The sequence below is a fragment of the Berghia stephanieae genome, chromosome 2 (genome assembly GCF_034508935.2).
Source record: "Berghia stephanieae isolate SIO BIC M18660-M18661 chromosome 2, UCSD_Bste_1.3, whole genome shotgun sequence".
NCBI classification, from domain to species: Eukaryota; Metazoa; Mollusca; class Gastropoda; order Nudibranchia; family Aeolidiidae; genus Berghia; species Berghia stephanieae.
Window position 1 is genome coordinate 121,289,048 of NC_088361.1, and position 17,658 is coordinate 121,306,705.

At 35.4% G+C, this 17,658-nt stretch overlaps 1 protein-coding gene across 1 annotated transcript; it reads right to left on the reverse strand.

Moving 5' to 3' along the window:
- Positions 1 to 2,174: 2,174 nt before the first annotated feature.
- Positions 2,175 to 13,532, reverse strand: LOC144963853 (uncharacterized). Its single transcript, XM_078897803.1, has 7 exons — positions 13,146 to 13,532; positions 10,219 to 10,306; positions 9,468 to 9,580; positions 7,721 to 7,805; positions 6,353 to 6,462; positions 3,717 to 3,843; positions 2,175 to 2,355 (listed from the first exon to the last, which is right to left on the reverse strand). Exons 1-7 carry the CDS (start codon positions 13,331 to 13,333, stop codon positions 2,251 to 2,253), a joined length of 816 nt encoding a protein of 271 aa, XP_078753929.1. The 5' UTR covers positions 13,334 to 13,532; the 3' UTR covers positions 2,175 to 2,250.
- Positions 13,533 to 17,658: the final 4,126 nt, after the last annotated feature.

Consider the following 17,658-nt stretch of genomic DNA (forward strand, 5'->3'; position numbering starts at 1 on the left):
TGGAAAAGCAAAATTTTGTTCATCCATTTATTTAAAAAATTTATTGTCATTGATGTGTTTGACATGAACTGCAATTGCTGATGCGATTTGCAAGGTCTTTTTGAGTATGGTTTTCAGAAATGTACTCAATTTTTTCTCTCTTTTATCCCAATAGAAGAATATCTCCATCAAAAGCAAGATGTAAATAAAAAAGCAAGTTTCTCTTTATTAATTTTATGTTTTCAGAACTTTAGTCATAATTTTCTCTCGCAAAGTCCAATAAAAGTATAGGAGAGAAAAAAAAAAGCAAATCTTCTGCCCATTCTATGTCCAAGAAGTTTTCTGATTAAATGGCTCCATGAATCTTTTTTCCTGATCACTGCTCGCCCTCAAATAATATGGAAGTGCAAATTCCTGCAAATTCCTTTTTTACCTCTGCCTGATAATGTTTAATTTTATTTTAATGTCGTTAAAAATACCTAACAGGAATTTTATTTTTCAAATGTTCATTTTTTATTGGTTTTTTGTTTTTTTTTGTTTTGTTTTAAAAAAAACCCATCTTTTCTCTTTGTAGAATTGGTGAGGTGTTTATATGGCTTTTTTTTTGTAGCTTGGATGATAGTAAATAATTCCAACAGTCTACTTGATGGATCTCGCGACATTCTCAATAATATTGACTTCTCTCATAATGTAGATGATGAGTTTGATTCATCTATACAATTTGATTTTTCCTGCATTTTATGTCATTTTTAAAAGCTCGTTATGATCATGTACTCAACTGATCAGTCATCCATATTTGCGCAAAGAGAGTTTTCATGATTTTGAATCTTGTAAGTCTGCCAAAATCTTAGGGGTTTTTGGGTTTTTAAAGTAGGTATAATCTTGTTTCTTTGTCCTTACAGGTTAGCATGCCTGATAATATTGCATTAGTATTAAAGTAGACTTTATTTTTCTACTGAATTCGGAAACACACCAACAATGTAGAATCGTATCACTCTTGTCTTATTCACATCCACTCATACATTACGTCCTATTCTTAAGGATCCTTTATTTCCTTTGATGAAAAATACAGTTGTTATTTTAAACAAGAAAACAAGGGTAAGAATATTAAAAACTTATCAAAGCCAAATCAGGCAAAATTTCCAATTGAGTCTAAAAAAGTCCCATTTGGCGGTAGTTTATAACATGCTTATTTTATCGTCTTGTCTTCTTGTAATGGCCAAAAGAACACATTTTTGAGGAGAGTTTCTTCCCTGAAAAAAATCTGTGTGATCTCGATTAGAGTATCATGAAATAATGTTATCACAGCTGCTATCTCCCATTTTATTTCCGGTAATTTTTCCGTTCCGTTTGTTTTATTGCATTATTAAATGAGGTCTTTTTTTCTAAGGGTCTTAAATTTCGTATTTTTAGATTGATAATTTAGTGATGTTTTCAGAAGTGATTTGACTAATGTGAGAGTGTTTAGATGTTGTTTATGTCATATTTCTATCGATTAAAAGACGCTGTACTGCCAATGTCTCATTGTTTTAATGCAGAACTATTGATCCAACTTAATTGTATGCACTACTATTTCATCTTATGGAATGCATTAGAAAGTTTTATCAAATAAAGTAATAAAAACGTTTGTGTTCTTTTGGCTGATTAAAAAAAATCCCACAATTCCTTGACAGTTTACTTCTCTTTTACGGGTATTATTGGTTTACAGCTCTGTTCGGTATTATCATATGGGATTACCGTGTATTTTTTCTTTATTTCTTGCATAATTTCATTGATGATGATATAGTTGATTTATGTTTAATTTCATTCTTTAATGTGTTTTTTTTTTTTTAAATAAAGCTTACTGTGAGGCTTCCACATGATTTTGTGTCCTTTTAATCTTACACCATGGATTTTTGTTGAGATAGTTGGAGACAGACGGATTGACTATAATTTATAATAATCATATAAATAATAATAATGATACTACTACTACTACTACTACTACTACTACTACTACTACTACTACTACTACTACTACTACTACTACTACTACTACTACTCTATTTCAACTATTCACACTACTACTCTCTAAATTTTTGCAAAATAATTTGAATGATACTATATTTAATAATAATAATGACGACATGATGATGATGATGATATATATAATAATGATTTAATAATGAATATGTCGAAATATGATATGGATAATAATAATAATAAATAGAAAATAAAAGATGTGGAAATAAGCGTCCAACTCCGAGTAGTTAAGTATGAAAATAGAAAATATCATTTCCCATGAATCAAAGATGTTTCGCTATTTGCCGGCAAAGTGCTTGTGTAAGTCCCGGACTCTCTTCCTCGAACCTTGACAATGGTAAATATGAAGCCGTCCTGTGGAATTAAAAAAAAACCCAAAGCAATACAGTATATTAAAAAATTGAGCTTGTATATAGCACAATATCCACTAAACGTGCTCAAAACGTTTTATAAGGGGTCCCTGGCCAACAACAACACTTAACATGTAGAACGAGACATGGCGCTTGTTAGGCGATATTACAATTTTTTTCGCTGTTAACGACCAGGTACTCATTTTACACCCGAGTACGATGAGAGTGTGAGTAAAGAGCCTTTTCCAAGGACTCAACTATGCGCCGAGCGAGGCTCGAATTCAGGACCTTCCGATCCGAAAGCGAGTGTCATACCACAAGACCACATAGCCGCATTAATGTAAATAAATATACAAAACCCCTTCTAAATATAAATAAATAAAATAGAATAAAAAATCACTATTGTAGCGAGAATGTTAATCGGAGTGAACTATGTATGTATTTTCGGTCGCTTAGAGTTAGGCATGCTTAGGAATCTCTAAAAACTCAATGGGCAGAAACTCACAAGCAAATAAACCGGTATCTGTTCTGTTCCGGTTGTAAGATGTGGTCGCCCATTTTCATGAGCTCAGCAATGATTGCTTTGCTGGATCTGGCGGAAATCGTTTGCCCCCCCCCCCCCCCCCCCCTCTCTCTCTCTCTCTCTCTCTCTCTCTCTCTCTCTCTCTCTCTCTCTCTCTCTCTCTCTCTCTGAGCTATCCCAACATTCCCTTTTTTCTGGTTAGATAAGGGAAGGTAAACTTTTCCTCTCTTTTCTATACCTTATCACATAAGTATTACATGAATTACCAATTAGATTTTGGATTATTTTTGATGTAAACCATGTGTAGATACATTTTTTGTTGTTGTTTACATTAAAAGAAATAACCCCTTTATAATAAGCCGTTCATGAAATACATAGTATTAGTATGGGATAAGTGATAAGCGATAGGCGGTACTTAGGTTGAACCATAGCTCTAATTTCTCGCACCGGTAGGTTTGTGAAATTCTTTGCAGTGATTATTAGTTTCATATTCTATTTTTTATTTAGTTTGGACCTTTCTCTTAGCAGAAATATTTAGCTCAATTCCAGATTAGCGGTTACGATAGTTCAGTTTGTTGAGCACTCACTTCACATGCAAAGAGACCGACCGTTGTCGATCCAGGGTGCAGTTGAGATTTTTTTCTGACCCTCTGACTGTGATTATGTAGCTGGTTCTGCTTGATCTGGCGGGAAGTATTTTGTGATGGACTAGAGTCCTATCCAAATGGTAACGAGCTATTGTATTGTGACGTAATGGTTTTGGCAGTGCTAGTTTACTAAAGCTACGATCTACAATCACCATACCGGTCAGCAGCCGCGCAGTAGACCATCTCGGAGTTTACCTTGATGAGTCCTGGAAGAGCCGCCCAGAAAGAGACATTAGGTAAGACTGACTTGTTCATTTCTCGTTGCTTGTTGTAGTTAAATGCCATACCCCCGATGACATATACAGCTAATAAGGTGAAAAATCTGTAGAACAAAAATATCGAGGACTTATATCATCTCCATCATTATAATAATAATAATAAATGATAATAATAATAATAATTATAATAATAATAATAATAAAAACAATAATAATAATAATAATGATAATAATAATAAATGATAATGATAATAATAATAATAATAATAATAATAATAATAATAATAATAATATAATAAATAATAATAATAATAATAATAATAATAATAATAATAATAATAATAATAATAATAATAATAATAAAAACAATAATAATAATAATAATAATAATCACCGTCAATATTACAACACACCGATCCAGCGTCACAACACACCGATCCAGCGTCGACTGTCTATATACGTTTTAGGAGAGAAAACATTGATTTCAGAATGATTCACTCGTGCTTCAGGGCAGTTTTGACCCTGTAATTTCTAATTCTTACTCAACTGTTTTGAATGGATATATATATAGATACATCCAGCAGAATCCTAATAAAGCTAATACCACCGGACTAGAAAGTTTGGTTGATTTTAAACAACGATGGACTTATTTATTATCAACGGAATACATTTAAATAAAGAACAGAAATTTGAAACCAACATGAGGTTTTGACTTTAAGCAGATGTCCACTGTAGAACATTTCTACAAGTTAAGGAAATGTGCTTCGCATTGTTTCATTAATTACCCCAGCAGGCCATTTGCAGAATCAAATTTCTATTTAATTCAAACAAGTCATCTGTTAGGCCTCCCTTTGCTCCTGCACTTTTCTCTCAAGATATCCACCATCATTATAATATAGCCATCTATGGCTACTATCTCATTCTCTTGCCATGACCAAGCGGGGTAATGTATGTATAGTGCCTTGCCCGCGGTCATGACAGACTTATGGGATAATCGTCACCAATGTGGTCACTGACCACGCTCAACATCGTTTGATCTGCTACTTGATGAGACATCGCCTCGTCATTTAGCCACTGACTCAGTTTTAGACCTGATAATTGAGAATATATAATGCGAGCCCATGATGCATTGGTAAGTCACTTCTCTGAAGGTCACGGACGCTTGAAATTTTGTCCTTGTGATCTAGTAGTTTTAATGGATGCCTCTCAAAGAGTCGAACTTAAAATAGAGTTTCTACTTCTTGAATATATATATATATATATATATATATATATATATATATATATATATATATATATATATATATATATATATATATATATTTTTTTTTTGGAGCTTTTATATAGCTCAATAACCACCAAATGTGCTCAAAGCGCTTTACAAGGGGTCCCTGGTCAACAGCAATATTTAACATGTAGGACGGGACATGACGCCTGTTAGGCGATATTACAATTTTTTCGGACAAAGACAACGCTGTTAACGGCCAGGTACTCATTTTACACCTGAGTACGGTGAGAGAATGTGAGTAAAAAGCCTTTCCCAAGGACTCAACTATGCGCCGAGCGCGAGGCTCGAACCCAGGACCTTCCGATCCGAAAGTGAGTGTCATACCACTAGACCACATAGCCGCAGATTTTAAATGATGAAAAAAGGGTGTTACAGTTAAACTAAAACATTGAGACTTTGAATGACATAAAGGGTCGAGTTCAACAGACGACTCCATCTAATAGTCACTGTCATCTTTATTCAATAGGGAAGAAAAGTCGTGACGTCACACCTACTTTTCCAGTTCCAAAGTCATTAGAAATGTACATGTATCCAGTCCTTCGGAGGACTAATAAAGAATAAGTTACATATTGAATCATAAAGTGTCACGGCTATTTTTAGTGGCAGAATGCATAGGCAAATTCTAAACTTGAGCTTTTATATAGTGCAATATCCACCAAACGTGCTCATGCGCTTTACAAGGTGTCCCTAGCCAACAACAACACTTAACATATATAGAACGAGACATAACGCCTGTTAGGCAATATAACAATTTTATTTTTGGACAGAGACAACGCTGTTAACGGCCAGGTACTCATTTTATACCTGAATACGGTGAGAGAAATGTGAGTAAAGAGTCTTTTCCAGGGACTCAACTATGCGCCGAGCGAGGCTCGAACCCAGGACCTTCCGATCTGAAAGCGAGTGTCATACCACAAAACCACATAGCCGCACAATTCTAAGGATTACAGGACGTAAAAGAGCGAGGATGGATGATCTTTATTGCCCAGCATATATTTAGACAAGAAAATAAAATACCATCACTCTGACACCATAAGATCATTTACACGAGGTATGTATCCTGTCCTCCGGAAGACTGGTTGTACACTTCTAATGAGAATGGAACCCGTTTTTTGACATCACACTTTTGTTCCTTATTTTCCTAAATACGTTCGGCTTGTGGAACAATCTGCCGTCTGGTATCAAGCTTTATATTGAACCCTTAAATAAGTAGTACAAACTATGAGGAAAGTACAATCATTCTCTCTTTTTCTCTTGGATATAAAACATGGATAGTAAAATTCAGTCTGACGGAGTCAGTCGGTTTATTTGGAAAAAAAACTTACACGATGAGTAAAATTGAGCCTGTAGTGAGGCCCTCCTCTGATCCCGAACCGCTGGGGCCCACCCTTTCACAAGTGTTGGGACATGCGCAATTGCTCCACAAATTCATTGACTGGATAGAGGAAATTTAAAAATAAATCAAATGAAGCAATTAAATTTATTGTTTAAATTTACGTAAAGAAGTCAAAAGAGTTCCACCAGCCTTAAAGCTGTCAGCGATAGGAGATGCACAAAAGACCTATTTTCTTCTTTATTGTCCATGTCGAGAAAAGACCATGAGAACCCAGTTCAGCATCTCAGAGTGAGTTATACGGGCTAAGTTCTTTCTCTTAAAAAAGTAATGCCGACTGCTGGTCTTGAACCTAGGTCTCACAGATGGAAGTGCAATGCCTTATCCATTCGATTATAGCTTTCCCCTATAGTTTTATATGTAATTTGAAGTAAATCATCTTTGATTTCCTATGTTAGAGTGTGTCAAATATTACATCTTCTGGTCAGTGACATGAGACGAAATTACATAACCATGCAAAACCCTCTTGGTTTTTAATTTTATTCTTAAAGTTCTGCATGTTTTCTGCATTATGTCTTCATATTAATAATAATAATAATAATAATAATAATAATAATAATAATAATAATAATAATAATAATAATAATAATAATAATAATAATAACATATACTTTATTCATCCATATTGATCTACGCTGTATCTTATACATACAAATACATATCATTACCACCACCACCACCACCACCAACAAGAACAAGGGGGCAGCGTGGCTCAGTGGTACGGTCTTTGCTTCCTATCCGAAAGGTACCGAGTTCAATCACTCGCCACTGCGTTGTGTGGCCTTGAGCAAGTCACCTCGCCCTAGCTCATTTTGCGGCGCTGCTCTGCGGCTGACGCCTGGGTTATTCTAGTCTTCCCTTGGAATAGACCCTGAAGACAAATTTCCCCTTGCGGATGAATAAAGGAAATTTTATTTATTTATTCATTTTATTAACTACAAATAGCTACACACTCATTAGATTCCAAAAACGGCCACCCACATGACATGCCTACCATCCGAACCAATAGACCTTCGAGTTCGAGTTTGTGAGTAGTTTATTTATCGTTTATGCAGTGACGTGTAAAATATTTATTGAATTTTAATACCAATGGATTGATTTATTGCTACCTTGAGCACTAGTAACAACTAAATTTCACTTTCTTTTGGTGATGGTCATCTGTATTGTGACGTATTTTTTTTAGGAAGCGTCAGGCTATGAGTTCTATGATGACTATTAGTTCTATGATGACTATGAGTTCTATGATGACTATGAGTTCTATGATGACTATGAGTTCTATGATGACTACGTTCCAACTCACCAAGACATTAGGTGTGATTTCGCCGAACACGTCAAGTTGAGGGATGCCAAACGATGGATCACATATCATGCTTACTTCTGTTTTCCTGCATTAGAAACGGACAAAATTGACCCTCTCTGACAATAGGCCTTCGTTTGTTTTGTGTTTTTCATTTCAGCCAGACAGTATTTTACTCCAAACATCGATTAATAAAAATGACAGTCAGCAAATCAAAACTCTCAAACATAGGTTTGTTGTTTTTAAGGGTTTTACGGCCCTTGCAACACATTTAGGTTATATCAGCGCCAGAAACATAAGAAGTAGGATAGTTTCAGGTTTGAAAATGTTCGACAAGCTGGGGGTCATTTTTATCGATCGACATTTGAAAAATGAATTTTTAAAAGTGGTTTCTTAGAATACGGCACTGCGTGAAACATCTAATGCGACATTTTGAAAAAGTGTTTTAGAAGCCAAGGCAAAATTTGCTGTCGCTGACAAAACATCTCGGTTTTCTTCATTGTGGTCAGAAAACTTTAACTTCCATATCGATAAAATGAAATTAGCTCGAAGTTGTCAAAAATCTTAAGCCCGAATAGAAGCCTCTGGTTTACGACTTTTTGACGAATTGGAGGTAATCTAGAGGTATCGAATTATGAACAATTTTCTGGCCAAAATGGAAAATGGAGGTTTTGTGCGTATAGGGCAGAGATTTCAGTCCTAGAGATTTTTGCTATTTTTCAAAATTTGAAAAAAAAATGTATTAAAAATGACAATGTGCGTAGATATTTTTATTCAACCACCATTCATACGTAAAAATAAAAATAATACGCCTATAATTTGTCTCAGAAAAATGCAATGAATAGGCATGGGGTAAAAGTAACCCGGGTGTGTCACTCTTTGACGATGTGAATCAAATAACTGTACAGTGACAGGTGTTGCAACAAATTCAAGCAATGTTAAACTTGGTCTGTGACCGAACGGATTATAAATATGTGTATAATTCTTGCCTCGGTGTTGTGTTCTTGCGAAAGGCAAGATACCTCTTAACCCTCTCCTTACCAGCCATTTTCAAGTTTTCCCCCAAAACTTCACACCCAACTAACACAAAATAGATTTTTTGATCACTCAGACACAATAGCAGTAAAATTCTTGCGAGACATAATTTCTTTAGCAAAGCATGTTCTACAACACACTGTTCATTTTCTTTAAATTTTATGATGTACGAAATAAATTTGAATAAGAAAAATGTTGGTTGTATCGTAACGAATGTGACGATTTTCCAATTGTTGATATGGAGAGGGTTAACCTTATCTTGCCCGACGTCGTGAATATGGATGTTGATAATGACAGTTTGTGTAAGAGAAAAAAGTAATATAAAAAAGACAGTTAATATAAGGCATCGTGAAATGTATTGAATTGATATTTGGCTCTTCAAGATTTGCAAAGGGGGGGGGGGAGGGGATAACTTAAGCATTGCAAAGCGTATTGAAGTTGGAAAATCCTTGAAAATACGATATATTTACACACACACACACACACACACACACACACACACATATATATATATATATATATATATATATGTATATATATATATAGTTTTTTCCCCCAACAAACTGTCGCTTGCATTGCAGTTATTAATCACATTTAACATAGAGTCCAGCTTGACTTAAGTCCTAGAAAGGACACATTTTTGAGTCGACAATCGTCGCCACCAGATAACGTTTCATACCAAAATCTTTACAACTGCCACAACTTCCAATCTTACTTGCCGTCAGTATTGCTATACGTCAACACAGGGTAGAAGCCGTTAAAGGTCCAATATACAGACTTTTGGCTGGCAAGACGGTTGAAGGAGCCGCTGAAATCCTTTTGGCAAATCTGAAAATTATCCATGAATAATATAATATTGACTCAATTTACAGTTTATTTTGTCACAGCCAATCATTTGACAGAAATCTATTTCACTATTTTATTTTCATTATTCAGATAGACAAAGCTACGAAGTTTAAAATGTGCATTTTGAAAGGTTGACAAACGATAGGATGTACATGAAGTAAAGCTCAATGCGTTTAACATGTGTTCACTCAGATGGGATATTTAAATCACGTGAAAACACAGTTGAGAATATGTCTATCTACCCCCCAGTAGGTACTTTGAATGAATACTGGATTTCTATTAAAGAAAGTTCGATTATTAAAGATTGACCAGCCTGTTTTGATGAAACAAGTTGCGTCCAAACAACCCTGCTTATGTGTGTAGACCTTTTTTCCAGATCAACAACAGTGTACCTCATTTTTTACCACAGAACCTCCAATCGTGTCAGATATTCTTGAGCGTATCAGATGTGCCATGACATATTTCTTTCTTTGTGCAGCTATCTAATAGGCAATAGGCACTCAAACGTATCTGCCATGTAAACAATACAAATGGATGTTGAAGATTTTTGGTGTGATCCACCCACAAATAAATACTGTGAGCTGAAAGTGAGACTGAAACAGGTCAATGGCTGGACTTACCGCCGCTTTGGAACATCCCGATAAAGAAAATGCGAAGCACGGGTTGAATGCATAGGTGGCACCATCATATGACAACGCATCAGGAAACCTGGAAAAAAGACATGTCCATCCATGGCCTCAAAACGGTATTATATCGGGGTGATCCGACGTGCACTAATTTCCAGGTCTGATAATCCGCATTGTTATGGGCTCATTGTTGTAATGGAAATAATCTCAAACTAACGCATAATATCTTCCATTACAACAATATTAAAACAAATCCATAATTGCGTTTGGTTGTCAGACCTGCATTAGTGAACGCTAGGGGAGCCAAATTTCAAAATTGTAAACAGGAAAAAATTCAGACATACTTAAAAAATATGAAAAAAAGACTACATTCACTCATCTCAATGAGCAGGTCAATGAGATATAAAATGACAATTGACTTTCATAACTTAGTCCTAAAAGTCAATTTTAGTCAATCTAATTCATCACGGCACAATACCAATTAGTGGCGATGGGTAACATATCAAAATACTTTTAGAAAAGGAAAAATAATAACAAAGCATTGAAATAACAATGATCATGAAATTTATAAAGCGCAAATCTCCGCCTAACGTGTTCAATGGCGCTTTACAAGACATTGGTGTTAAGAGAATTTTAAGAAAATTAAGTGTTACAATTTTAAGAAAAATAAATGTTACAATTTTAAGAAAAATAAATGTGTTACAATTTTAAGAGAATAAATATTACAATTTTATGAAAATTAAATGTTACAACTAGATATAGGCGATCTGTTCAATTATACTGATACCAATGAAATATAAAGAAAGTGATTTTGAAATAATAAGGAAATGTTAATCTAAAATATTCTATTTCCAGTCTAGATTTGAAATACTCAATAGTATGATCGCTTCTGGTAAAGGCTGAGAGAGAATATTCCAGGTTGATAATGCCACAAAGTAAAATGCACGTTGCGGATATTTGTTTTAGACATGTTTCTTTCTAAAGTGCGGCTATGTGGTCTAGTGGTATGACACTCGCTTTCGGATCGGAAGGTCCTGGGTTCAAGCCTCGCTCGGCGCATAGTTGAGTCCTTGGAGAAGGCTCTTTACTCACATCCTCTCACCGTACTCAGGTGTAAAATGAGTACCTGGCCGTTAACAGCGTTGTCTCTGTCCCAAAAAATTGTAATATCGCCTGACAGGCGTCATGTCTCGTCCTACATGTTATGTGTTGCTGTTGGCCAGGGACCCCTTGTAAAGTGCGTTGAGCACGTTTAGTGGATATTGCGCCATATAAAAGCTCAAGTTTAAAAAAAAAAAATTTTTTTAAAATGGTGTGTTGTGGGGAGCGGTGAGCCCGAGGTGGCCTGTATTAATGATAGTAGGTATAGTGGTGCCAGAGACATCGAAATATAGAGACGATAAACTTCTGATGTGGCAATAGGGTTTTAATAGCAGAAGATGCGCATCTTTGTCGGATTGTGTCAAGTCGGTAAACATCCTCTCGCTCATACTAATTATATCTAATACAATCGAAAATTGGCACCGGTTTTCGCAGCTTTCTATAATATTCAGTTGGGTGATTTCTTCTCACTAAATTCTCTCAGACTATACACTTTTTGTGTATTTGTGCGATTAATATAGCCGACAGAAAAGGTGTATATTTTATTTAAACACATAGCATCAATTCTCAAATGCCAACCCTACCAACTTGACACTGAACAACACTTATATACGGCCCTAAGTTTCATGACTATATTTTCATTTTAGTCCCATGTGGTGCTAAGCCATGTATAGATAGTATGCAGATGACGTCACTCAGGCCTTTGTTATTGTTTTGCCATCCGCGTTTGTGAGTTGTTCTCACTAAACTGTATTAACCAGACTATAAAAGTTCATGGTTACACAGAGTTTGTGTGTTGGTCCGTTATACTTCCGGATGGCAATGTTGTGAACTCCTTGGCCAAGCGCATTCTATCTATACAGTTATTGAAAATTATACAAGCCACCTCGAACTCAACCCTCCTCTCGACAGGCAACGCACGCAGCTGTTTCAAAATACCTAAATAAGAACACTATTAAAGGTTTTGAAATCAGACCAAAATCGATCTGGCATAATATCATTTTGTGGTGTTGGGTCACTTTTTTCGATTTCATATTATTCAAAAGAATGAATGCGAGTCACAATCAACATCGTTTGTTATGATTCCTTACTTTTAATGGATGTTTTACAATTGAACTCTTGCATACACAACAATCAAAGCAATTCTGGCCATGTCAATATTCCAATGACAATATAATTGCTCAAATAACATGTCGTTCGATCGTTTGATAAAAAAAAACAAGAGAGACAAAATATTTTTGTTACGCAGCATGCTCTTTGTTTGCATAAATTAACTCTTATTGATTAGTATCCGTTCGTCGTTTTAAATAAGATAATTAGAGAAAGAAAATACCTTTTATGAAATCCCAAGGACATATGTCATTAAGATCATTCTAGAAAAAATGACCAAAATAACCCAAAGCGTTAGCCGCAGTGCAGCCTCACATAATCGGCAATATGGACAAAATATATTGCTCCAGAAAATAAGAAACCAGCAGCGGGACTCCAAACTAGAATATTATCATAATCATCTTCTCATTCTCAAACTCGACCTTCTTCTCCTTCCTCCTTCTCCTCCTCCTCCTCCTCCTCCCCCTCCTCCTCTTCTTCTTCTTCTTCTTCTTCTTCTTCTTCTTCTTCTTCTTCTTCTTCTTCTTCTTCTTCTTCTTCTTCTTCTTCTTCTTCTTCTTCTTATTATTATTATTATTATTATTATTATTATTATTATTATTATTATTATCATTATCAACATCATGATGATGATTTTTGATAAATCATTTCTAATCATAGACTGGCCAACGGGGTCTGTAAGTAAGCTACGTTGTCATCTAATTACTTACCTCGGGGTACCATCCCGATTACCCACACTGCTAATATCCAACACTCCGCTGCCATCTGAAAATGTACAACGACAGGGATCATCTCCGTCACAGCTCAATATCTGACCGCTTACCGTTTCTATCACATGCTGAAAAATGCAGCAAACCGAAACAAATCCGAGAATAATTTTTGTACAATGAGGATACATTTTGTGCAGTTTTATTTTTCTTCTTTAGAAGTTTATAAGAACATTCTTCGAGAGAATATTTATAGATAATCGTTCTCAAAGCATAACAACCGCGGTAGTCCAAATTAGAACATTCTCTTATTTTGTCATTTTGTTGTCGGACACTGTTCAAGATTATCGTTCCATTATTCCGTAGTCTTGTTACTTGGGGATCATCGAATGTAGGACATTCCAATTTTGAATTCGAATGCCTGGTGTGTAAGTAATAATAAAGATGACGATGATGATGATGATGATGATGATGATGATGATGATGATGGTGATGATGATGATGATGATGATGATGATGATTGTGATGGAAAGTCAACATGGTATTTCCCATAACTTACGATGGCAGCAGCCATCTGTTAAAATGGTGGACAACGAAATTATATCCTGTGTCGAGTATGACACTGCACACCTATGTGCGAGAAAAACCATAATCCACAGGTGTTACTAATGCTCGCTGGACACAGGACAATGTAAATTGATGAAATGTTAACATCTGAGACATGCTCATCACCACTCCTTACAATAGCTTCGAAACAGAGACGCCTGTGGGTCGAGCAGAGGTTCGCTTGAACCTTATAAAACCCGTACATTGAAACGAATCATTCTTTTAAAAAAATAACACTCCCAGGATAGGACTTTTCCATTTATTCTATTAGTGGTGTACAATTCAAAAAGGGGTGAGTGAAGACACTGATTTAATTTTTTTTATATTTTGTGATCTACACACTACGTATCAACAGTATTATCTGCCTACTCTTCCTATACCCTATGCTTGTATTATTATGACTTTGATATGCATTGTATAATTATGGCTTGGATATATGTAATTTGATCATACATTACAATATCTAGACTAGTGTAGTCTTGTAAAGTCATGAGGCCTGCGTAACTATCATTTGTTTGCATGTTATAGGGGCGATAACATTATTTATTTTACTTAAAACATTCATGAGGCAACACTTATAACGCTCACGCGGTAGACTGTTTTACTATAATATTATTAGGCTTGTTTTGACATTTGTACCATTTGAACTTGTTTACTAGATCTGACTTTAGATTAGCCTTAAAGCAAACATTATCCTTACCATAAGATTAGGACTTCACTACTAGTAAATATAATGTATACGTATTTATCAAAATGTACCACTGTCTGGGGGACACAATCCCCGCAGACAGGCCAAGGAAGTTTAACACGGAGAAATCTGACGCCATGTATATATTTATCATATCAAACCAGATTTCAATCCATTCATATGCTGGAATATGAAGAGGAATTCCAGCCTGACATCATTGCATCAGCCCGACACCAAGCCTTAAAGACCAGAGAAACAGCCAGACCGGATAAGAACCTCGGTTTCCACAAGATAAGTTCTTCACAAAAAACAAACAGATATACAAATACTTGGGTATGGTTAAGTGCTCAATGATGTCATAAAACAATAATCTGTAAATACGTAGGTACATTAATACTTATAAAACAGAAGAAACATTGATTGTCAAATATAAGTGGGACTGAAACTGTTGTTTTTTTTATTATTATTCATTACTTATTTTATTGTTAAAGTTATATTCTTAGACAGCTATACGGGCCATTATTGCTAATTATTATTATCATTTATTATGTAACGACGAAATCATAGGATTTGCATACCCCTATTATATAAAACTAAAGTAATAGTGTGATTTTACGGATGTAGAAGATGACTGCCCATGTAAAACTCTCGAGTGGTCGGAGCATTATCACTTAATTTTCTATAAATTAACATTTAATCTCCATCTTAAACCACGTATTACAATGATTTTAATATAGATAAATAATAATGATAATGATGATGATGATGATGATGATGATGATGATGATGATACTTCTACTACTACTGCTTCTACTACTACTACTACTACTACTACTACTACTACTACTACTACTACTACTACTACTACCTACTACTACCATACTACTATACTACTACTACTACTAAACTACTACTACTACTACTACTACTACTACTACTACTACTACTACTACTACTACTACTACTACTACTACTACTACTACTACTACACTACTACTACTACTACTAACTACTACTACTAACTACTACTAACTACTACTACTACTGCTACTAACTACTACTACTACTACTACTACTACACTACACTACTACTAACTACAACTACTACTACTACACTATATAATAATAATAATAAATAATAATAATAATAATAATAATAAAAACAAGAACACCAATAATCATTAACTTTCTCCCTGTCCTGCTTTTAGATTCTCCAATAATTCATATTGTCACCGCATAAAGGTACTTAATATTTAACGTCTTGGAGCATATCCACAAAGGTAGTAAGTACTACGACACCAGCTTTAAATTATAACTGTACAACAGAGTAATATGGATTTGAAAACACGATTAATTTGTTGCCAATTTATCTTTTTTAACCAGTTAACTGCCGTAGTCTGGAAAAAAAAACCCTTCTTAAAAATTTGGCCAGAAAACTCGTCCTTCAAATATCGATCGATTTAAGTGACACTTATCTTATCTTGGCAAAAACTCTCAAACCTGGGACTTTGCGAAGTTGAGAGTTTTTGTCAAGGATCATGCGAAGTCCCAAGTTATTGCCAAGATGAGGGTCATTTAAATCGATCGATATTTGAAGGACGAGTTTTCAGGGCAGGTTTTAAATATCTACTATTTTTTTCCAAGTGTACGACATTTAACCAGTTAAAACTCTTCCTATTGAAATTCACAAAAGATAATCGATTTCCCACCGAAGTTTGGCGATTTTGTTTAGATGTAACTTTCTAGACAATTCGAGGAATTTAATGTAAGTGTGCAGTTATAACAATTAATTTGTCAACTTTGCACTCTGCAATGGAGTGACGGTTCAACTTTACAACTCGTGACTGGTATCCTCTTGACCATGATAACTGTAGATAGCCAATGGCCATTTCATCAATATTATCACTTGATTTTAATGTTATCGATATACACATTGTCATTATTAAAGTAGTGAGAGCATTGCGATAACAAATTAATGGACTGGCAACACTTTGCGTTGAGCTCTTTAATGAGTACAATATTGACGTATTTAAATTCTATAATCAGCACACCTTTCTTCTGCTTTATTGTATCTGAGGGGCTTGAGTTTACCTGGGTAACCAAAAATAAATAAATAATAAAATCGTAGTCTTCCAGAGTTATCAGGCCCATCAGGATTTCTATAGCGTGAAACTGACGTTACCAATTGGATTCAATAGTCTGATGTCACGTCGCCCAGCAACGGCGGCCGTCGTGGTTCTAAACAAAGAAAATCGGTACTTTTTATTCTTCATGCTGGCTAGAAATTTTCATATGTCTTGTGATCAGAATGTGTAAAAGTCAAAACATGATCAGATTTATAATGTTTTTTTTTCCCTCTGGATACGCTTTTATGCTCGTCGGAGAAAGATTTCATAAGGTCGTTCGCCATTGTTCCAATAGTTTAGAGCCAGTTATCAAGTTTCCATGCGTCATTACGGGGGAAGTGACGTTTCGACTGTTGAAGCGTATTGCTTTCTATGCTTTAGATTGATCGGTAATCTATCGCAAAGTACTTTCCGCTAGATTTAACAGAACCAGAAAGCCAATCACTGCTGGGTGGACAAGGTGCTCAGGAAAAAAAACAACTCGACTGCACCCGTGATCGATCTCGGTCCCTTTGCACTTGAATCGATTGCTCCACCAACTGAGCTTTCAGGACTAACACTTCAACCACGTTCTTATAATCTCAAGCTATGTTGAAGCATACTACAATGCTCCGTCAATCGATTAAAACCTAATTTCCTATCCATAAAACGCATTATTTTTCCGTTATGTGTACTTATTCAGCAGAAACCAGTGGGAGAGGAAATAGGAAGAAGACGATGGAGGTGGATTGGACACATGCTTAGAAAGAACGACTCCACTATAAATAAGAAAGTATTGGACTGGAACCCTCAGGGCAGAAGATCAAGGGGAAGGCCACGAGGAACATGGAGAAGAATTAAAGAAGCTGATATACAGAGAAGTGGTAAGACGTGGAATGAGATTAAAAAGATAGCTCAGGATAGAGAAGGATGGAAACTGTTTGTCTGTGGCCTATCCCCTGACCCAGGGTGAAAAAGGCAATGATGATGATGATGATGTGTACGTATTACTTGTGCGGCTATGTGGTCTTGTGGTACGTATAACACTCGCCTTCGGATCGGAAGGTCCTGGGATCGATTCCTGCTCTGAGCGGCGCACGATTGAGTCCTTGAAAAA